This window comes from Anas platyrhynchos, chromosome Z (genome assembly GCF_047663525.1).
Source record: "Anas platyrhynchos isolate ZD024472 breed Pekin duck chromosome Z, IASCAAS_PekinDuck_T2T, whole genome shotgun sequence".
Lineage (NCBI taxonomy): Eukaryota > Metazoa > Chordata > Aves > Anseriformes > Anatidae > Anas > Anas platyrhynchos.
In genome coordinates, this window is record NC_092621.1 from 21,364,468 (window position 1) to 21,373,006 (window position 8,539).

Sequence of the window (8,539 nt, forward strand, 5' to 3'; positions counted from 1 at the left end):
TTGGAACAGGCTGGACAGGGAACAGGTCACGGCAGCGAGCTGCCAGAGTTCAAGAAGCGTTTGGACTGTGCTCTCAGACATCTGGTCTGATTTTGGGTGGTCTCTTCCAACTCAGGATATTGTATGATTCTGTGATTCTTCCTAAATCCAGAGCTTGGGATAAACTGGAGTAGAAATTGTCCACTGTTTTGTTCCAAGGTGATATCAACAATTTCATAACGTTCACTGGGATTTCTGTGACAGAAAAGCCTCTTAGATTGTTCTAAACTGAGGAGTAATGTATGGATTCCTGGGTTCTTTCTCCCTATTTCCACTGTCAGCACATGTTCTGTGACTCAGAGGGAAGATGTTTAAACTAATTGTGGAAAGAGGTCGTCAGCATGGGTAAATGGGCACGAAACTCCAGGTGTATTTTGTCCTACAGAACCTTACTGGCACAGATGGTGTAAGATCTGCAATTGCAGGAGAAACATATTCCCATACTTGCTTATTGTATGGTACTTCCATGCAAGTATTACTGCACACATGCAGACACGTGCTGCTGGCAGAACTGCTGAGCAAATTAGTGCAGGTGATCATTCGATGCATATTTAGAAAGTGGTGTCCTTTCCTTTAAAGCCTATAAATAAGTATATAAACCTTTCAATTTATATGGTAAAGGGATTTGCCCCTGCTGTGGAAGCTAATGGCTGACGGTTTCTTGCATCCCTTATGGGTAGTGAGATCTTCCATCCGTAGTGTGGATGCTCCGTCCCCGGAGGTGTTCAAGACCAGATTAGGTGAGGCCCTGAGCTATCTAGTGGGTGGCGTTCCCCCGCCTTGGCTCTCTTAGGATCCCGTAGAATTAGAGAACGGTCTCTTTCAGCCCAGGCCATTCTATGATTCTGTGATCTTCCATTCTTCCAGAGTAAGAAACTTAAAAAAATCTATCAGGACAAAGTCAGGCTTATTCCCAGTGGAGAGACATTAGCTTTCAGACAAGCTATGTGATCCACAGAGGTCTCATGTCATTTCCAGATTCATTGACCTGTTGAGAAGCTCTCTTCAATTGATAGCGTCGGTCTTGGACAGATCTGAAACTTTTTTTTTTTTTTTTAAGAAGAGGTGTGTCAAGAAGAACATAAGTGAGATAGTTCTTTGGATACATGGATTATGGTATAAATTAATTTCAGCTCCTCCTTGATCAAGACATCAATACATGCTTTATTTGAAATCCTTGTGGTTTTTTGTTTGTTTAAAATCATCAGTAAGGGGCCCCTCTCTTACTGTTCTCACCAGTTTAATCAAATGAAAAGGACCTGATTCCAAAACAGTTCAAATCAAACTTTTCTGGGTCAAGGAACTAGATATAATACTGTGCTTTGCTCTTAAGTTAGGACTGTCTACACCAGAGTTGTTATTATGCCCACTGTGCTTACGGAAGACTCTTGAGATTAATCTGTGTACAGACCACCGCAGACAGGAAAGTCATCAGAGAAGGCTTTCAGAGAAGTCATCATACATACCCTTTTTAAACCTTTTTTCTTCATCCATCAGTAATAGAATTCAGTCCATAAACCTCTCTTGTTCTTGGATTCACTATAGTTGGGGGGAAGCTGACAATTCATCTTGAATGTTGGAAGAGCATTACCCTTTAATTTTGTGCACATAAGTAAAGGAAGTCACCTAGATTCATTCTCTTTGATAGAAACAATAGGACATTATGGCACTCCTGAGTCATTTGACTTGCAGATTCCTGTTCTTCTTCCAGAAATAGTTTAATCAAATGGGTGTTTCCATGCTCTGCATTAGCTATATTTTCATATTTAAAACCATGTTGAGTTGGTCCTTACAGATCAGTTTGCTTTGTTTTAAAATGCTATTCTCCGCTCTAGCGTTTAGATTACTGTTCAGTCAAACTGATACCTTAGTGTTTGAGGCCAACAAAGCCAACAAATTTCTTATAAAACAACCAGTTACGAAGCTCCCAAGCTACGAATGCTTAGGGGCTAGTGTGGCATCACTGGTGGTTGCTTATAACCACACTTCTTAAAGATTTTCTGTATTTCATGCTCCTCAATAGGCTTTCCATATTCTTAATTACCCTCTCTACAGCTGAGGACTAAAAGAGGTGACAGGAGTAGCTGGTATGACAGAGGGCTACATGCCACTTTGAAATCACTTTAGTATTGCGAGGGCGCATGAATTGAGAACCCTCTTGCAAGTGCTGCTGACTCCAATCTGTTTAGTGAGTGTATTTTATGACTTTAATATGTATAGTTCATTGCTGAGAGCTTTATGATTGACCTACTATGCTTTTTATTTCATTGCTACAAGTAGTAATGCCATGGTATCATCACTGATGTTGTAAGGGGAAAGCTACTACTTTCTTGACTGAAGTCTATGGGGACTGTTCAATTAGCTGAAGCAAGCTTTCTCTCTGTGCAGTGCATTATTTTTTTTCTGAATAAAAGTATTTGCGCACATATTGAAGAGCAACCTAGGCAGTAACTGCAAGTGATATAAAACATGGGCACTACAATCAAAGCTTTAAAAGCTCCTTTTTCTGTGTTTCTGATGGTTTTACGATGGGATTTCTTCACGGTATACCATTCAGGTAGAGAAGTCATCCCTATGAGAGATTTAGTAATATCTGAATATATTTGGAAGAATACGTGTATCACTGTAGAAGTAGCAGGCAGTTGAATCTCAGTAGAGCCTTAGGTGCTGTCTGTATTGTTGAAGTCAATGAAAAGAAACGCACATGTAAGGGAAAATTGGATGGGTTAGTTTGTCCAACAAGAGTGGACATGTTTCCACTATAAAGACTACCTTTCATAGAGGGAAGAGGCACAGTAGAATTTCATTTGAATCATTAGTAATTGATTAGGCTTTGTTTTGGTTTTGTTCTTCCCTAGTATAACAGTCTCTCATTTAGACTTGAAAGACCTGCAGTTGGAATTACTCTCTGCATGCCCTTCTAAAGTAGCTGAGCAGTATTTTTCAAATCTTTTGACATACCAGTTGAAAAGAGGTAACAGTGAAAAGGGCAAGAGTCTGCCGTTTTGAATCACAATGTATCTGAATAACTTAAATACCTATTTTTTGGTATATTGTCTTGGTTTTGCAATAGGATTAATTTGTGTTGTTTTAATAGGTGATGCGGATGACACTGTCAACACTGAATTGGCGACGGCGGGAAATGGTGAGGTGGTTGGTAACATGTGCAACAGAAGTAGGTATGTTCTGAGATACTACTCAAGGGCTCCTGCCTTTTCATCAGTTAATCTTAGATGGATTGATCTTGCTTGTCAATGCCTAGCCTCTGGAAATGTCTCACACTTCTCTTGATCTATAAAATTCTTTCATGTAGAAGATGTTTATTGAGTGCTTTTCTATAGCACATGATAGAATAGGCACAGGCCAAGTGAGACAACAGTTGAGTAATGCAGTGTGACTTGTTTCCTCCACAAGATAGAGGGGTGTATTACCTCCTGGGAGATATCCAAGATTTCCCCTTCTTCCTTGCATGCTCTTTCTGGGTTTGAGGTTGCAGCAGAGAAGAGGCTCATTGTTACGGGCTGCTGCACCGTGTTTCAACTTTGCTTTCTCTGAAAGGCCAAGTTTGGGGTGCAGGAGAGATAGTTATCTGGTCAGCTGTGGAGAGGAGGAAAAAGAAAACAGATGAATGAAATGCTGACAATGCTTCCCACTATGTGGGAGGCAGGATCTCATGAAGAGGTCCTCATTTTCTTATTTTTATTTTTTTGGGACCCTGGATAAATCCAAGCTTAGAGTGTTACGTGGTCATGACATTGTGCAACCCTTCGCTCAGCACTGGAAAGCAAACCAAATAGTAATGTACCTATTGTTCAAATGTGCAACGTAAAAAAAGGTGGAAGCAGAATCCACCTCATAGTCAGAGGAGGACAGCAGTGGAATATTAGTACACGCAGCAGGATATTATCTTCACTTCTTTGTGTTGATGAGGCGTCCCTTAGCTTCTGTATTCCAGATTACCACGTGCAAGATGAGGATACAAAATCCAAAAGCGAATATGGGGGCATTAAAAACTAACTGTAAAAAAAATATAAAAATAATAAAAAATGAGCAGCTGTGATATTAGGGACAACATAAATAATACGATAAGGGAACAGTTTTAATTGTCAGTAGAGGTATTTCTGGAAGGCATGCTTTCCTACTGCATTTACTCCTTTTTCATGTGTTTGGGTTGGATTGTGTCTCGTAGATATTTCTTCGTTTCAGAACTTCATAAGATTGCTGATGCTTATTCTCTGAATTAGTTTCTTTGCTTTATGCTTAACTGGGAAATTCATGTTGCCAGTGTCTTAGGAAAATACAGTTTGCCTTTGTATGCCCTCAGCCAGAAAGTGTTTCATGTCTGCAAATTTTCATGCAATGCTCGTTTTATTGTTTTTATATCTTTGCTATGATAATTATTACTGAAGTTATCTTACAGATATTAGTGTCATGGTATTATTTTGTGCAGTTTCATATTGGCAAATAAAATGCTGGTTGTAATACTCCTTTAAATTAGTTTACATATTCTAATAGAGGTATCCCATAAAGAACCTATAATGTCATGCAAAGTACTCTTGAGACTTAATCAAGTTGGTAAAGCAAGGAATCTGTTTATAAATGAAGATCCGTTATTCTCTGGCTATGCTGAATTTCTGCACATGAGTTAAGGGGCGTGCAGGAAGCATCAGAGTCCTACAGAGAAAATGAGGACCTCTGGGTGTGGTTTAGGTGGGCTCACAGATGTGCATAAACTGCCTCTAGCAATAATAAAGCACTCTAGTTGGCTATAAGGTTCAATTTATGGAACCCATCAGTCACCATTCCCCCTTCCTCCCCCTGCCAAACAAACAAACACGCACACACGCCAGGAACAAAATGATTCTAAGGAAAATACCTATTTCAGATAATAGCCAGTAGTACATATTGCTCCAAGTATTTCCCTAATAAGGAGTCTGATATTTAAGTGCATATGAATATGATACAAGATATATCCAAAAACCTGTTGGGAGAGGATGGGGGCATTAGGATTTTCATGTCCTTTTTTTCTTTTTTTTTTTTTTTTTTTTTAAGGGCATGCTTAATATTAGATGCCATAGTGTAGATGCTAAATGGGGCCATTTAGCATGTTTTCACATTCTTTTGTTTGTGCACTGTACCTTGAGATGCACATTGAGAAAAGGAGTTAGAATTGCCATTTAAAAATGTTTAATGTAGTAAGAGCTGCTTTTGAGTGATGTGAGGAGACCAAATGAGCCAGAACTTGTTACCCAAATGGTCTTAAATACAAGTAAAACAGCACAGTTGTCTCACCAGGAAATTAAGGCTTATCTTGAAGGCTTTTTTGTTGTTCTCTGCATTTCAGTGATTGCCTCGGAGTTTGCACAGTAACCTTTGTTTTAATGTCCTTTTCCAGCCATGTTACATGGGCTGGTCTTTCTTGCTGAGGCACATGCCCTTGGATGTACTGGTGACCTCCTAGAGTTTGCTGAAAATGTAGTTTCTTGCTGAACATCTGTATAGCTAAGTTTTATCAGTTGTGGCTAATCCTTTCTTTCTCTTCCAGGTGTTTATGCACTGGATAGCATCATGCAAAACTGGTTTACACTTTTCACTCCAACTGAAGCCACTAGTATTGTTGCTACAACAGTGATGTCCAACAGCACCATCGTCCGTCTGCATCTGGACTGCCATCAGCAGGAGAAGCTGGCCGGCAGTGCTAGGACGCTTGCCCTACAGTGTGCCATGAAGGATCCTCAAAACTGTGCCCTCTCTGCACTGACATTATGTGAAAAGGATCACATAGCTTTTGAGACCGCTTACCAAATTGTTCTAGATGCTGCTACAACCGGCATGAGCTACTCGCAGCTTTTTACTATAGCACGATACATGGAGCACCGTGGTTACCCCATGCGGGCCTACAAGCTGGCCACTTTGGCCATGACGCATCTCAACCTGAGTTACAATCAGGACACACACCCTGCCATTAATGACGTTCTGTGGGCATGTGCGCTCAGCCACTCCCTTGGGAAAAATGAGCTAGCAGCTATAATACCTCTGGTGGTCAAAAGTGTCAAATGTGCAACAGTACTGTCAGACATTTTGCGTAGGTGTACTTTGACCACTCCTGGCATGGTGGGACTTCATGGAAGGAGGAACTCTGGTAAGCTCATGTCACTGGACAAAGCCCCTTTAAGGCAACTCTTGGATGCTACGATTGGAGCCTACATTAATACGACTCATTCACGTCTCACTCACATCAGCCCTCGACACTATAGTGAGTTTATAGAGTTCCTCAGCAAGGCCCGAGAGACCTTCTTAATGGCTCATGATGGACACATCCAGTTTACACAGTTTATTGACAACCTAAAACAAATCTACAAAGGCAAAAAGAAACTGATGATGTTGGTTCGTGAGCGGTTTGGTTGACGAAAATGTGTGAATGGGGGGGAGGGTGGGGGAGGGAAGGGGTGGTTTGTTTTTACTTGAGCCTGCCTTTGTATCCTTTTTAACTTAAAGAAACAGAGCCACACCGGTATTATATGTGTATAGTTATATTGAGTTTGCAAACTAAACTGTCATGTTGTGAAAGTTTGTGTGTTTATTTTTTTTTTTCCTTTTTTCTGTTTTGTATGAGAGAGAGGTTAAAAAAGGTTTGGTTTACACTGAGTATATGTTGTCAAGTGGCAAAAGCCCACATCACTCTCCTGTTCTTTCTGTATACGTTCACAGCCTCAAAAACAAACATATATTGCAATGGCTTTAAAAACCAAACAAAACACCTCCATCCTGTGATAAGTACCTCGAATGGATTCAGCTTTACTCCTTTGTAACTCATCCTTACATTTCAGCGTATTTAAACAAACCAACAAATGAAATACTAATAGTTAAAAGGCTGACCACGTGGCTTTGCAGTGCTGTTCATCCAGAAGCATGGCACACAATGCTTGTGCATGTGGAAACTTAGCGACTGTCAACATACATTCTCAGGGATTTATCAAAAAAATTAAAAAAAGAATGAGAGCATTTATTGTACTGTATATATATTATAGTATATGTCTGAATATTGAAAAATATAACATTAACTAATTTATAAAAAAAATCTATGTAATGCAAAATACTTGAAGCTGCAGTAGCTTGGTTTTAAACAAAAAAGAAAACCTATCAGAAGGACTAAAGTGCGCCTTGCTTCAGGGTTGGCTCAGGTGGTGAACTATATGCTGGGCATCTATGCAGAGCCACCTTTTGGATTGCATGGTTGGACTGATACCTATTGGGGAAAATTTTATATATATATATTTATACAACCCGTGTATACATATATATGTATACACACATACACACATGCTTGTAACAGGCACTATAGTAAAGACGGACAACAAAAAATACACAGCCAGAGCAGCAAGCCTTAGCATTAAGAATACAGTATGCCAGAATTGGGGTTTGTGCCTCCTAGCCTAGAAAACTTAAAGAAATATCCTTTTTGACACAAAACGCAAAATGTTTTCCAAAATGATTGACGTGATACATTACGCCTTTGCAGTGAGCTAATAATAAGCTAACCTTTGTGCACAAATAACATATATATATATTATATATATATATTCTGCATAGGATTTTGACTTTGTGCAGGACAGAAAGTTGTGTAGGTATGACTGTTCTACTTTTCAGTTTGTTTTTTTAATATATTTTATTTTCTCTAGAATTACTCAAACAAAAGCAGCCTTCTATCTTGCCTTGTCTTAATGCTTTAAAATAACCAAACTGGAGATCTAACTACCAAACTGTTCATTATATTATTAAATACCAACTTTGGTTACAGTATAGTGTCTTTACTTTAGCTGATGGTTCTGTATCCTTGTGCTTTTTAAAGCAGTTTTTATGTTTTGGTGCAAAAGTTGTCCAGTGTCTCTTGTTCCCTTCATTAGAGAACATGCTAGAGGTATGTTTGTAGGTATTTTTGTTTAGAAAAACTATTTCATGCTCTCCATTTTATTTATTATAATAGGTAAAAAGGTTGTACTTCATCACCCATGTAAACATGCTCATGAAGTTGAAAGTAATTAAGATTTGATACACTGATATCAATTTATTTATGTAACTAAATCACTGTTTTATAAACTTGTTAATGATCAACAATTTTTTTGTTTTGATTAAAATTAGTTTTTTGAAAGTTGATTCTGCCTCCTTTATGGTGTCTGTTACTGGAGTTGAATTGTGAATGAACGGATGGTCCTTAAATGCCGAGCTTACAGCTTTGGTGCATTTTGGTGGTAAGCAATTTGATCACCAAGAACAGAAATGTTTTGTTCCTCAAAAATCTGTTGAGGAATGGCAGTGCTCATAATTGCACCAGGTATCGTGCAACAAAGAGAAGACCTGGTGCCTCGGGGGAGGCGCTCCAAACACTGCCTGCAATTGAAGGAAGATGTGTGGTCTATACAATGAAACAGTTAAGACTTGACATACTGCCCTGGAGCAATGGTAGAGTGGCACATTCCCACCCAATGGGTTACTTAGG

The 8,539-nt window shown here is 39.2% G+C and overlaps 1 protein-coding gene across 4 annotated transcripts in view; it reads left to right on the forward strand.

Annotated features, from left to right (window-relative positions):
* Positions 1 to 8,196, forward strand: part of ZSWIM6 (zinc finger SWIM-type containing 6) — a 116,063-nt gene extending 107,867 nt beyond the window's left edge. For all 4 annotated transcript variants that reach the window (XM_038170106.2, XM_027446054.3, XM_038170108.2 and 1 more), the window contains 2 exons: positions 3,137 to 3,218; positions 5,585 to 8,196. In XM_038170106.2, the coding sequence (XP_038026034.1) occupies positions 3,137 to 3,218; positions 5,585 to 6,447 (945 nt within the window). In that variant the 3' untranslated portion in view covers positions 6,448 to 8,196. The remainder of the gene's footprint in view (positions 1 to 3,136; positions 3,219 to 5,584) is intronic.
* Positions 8,197 to 8,539: the final 343 nt, after the last annotated feature.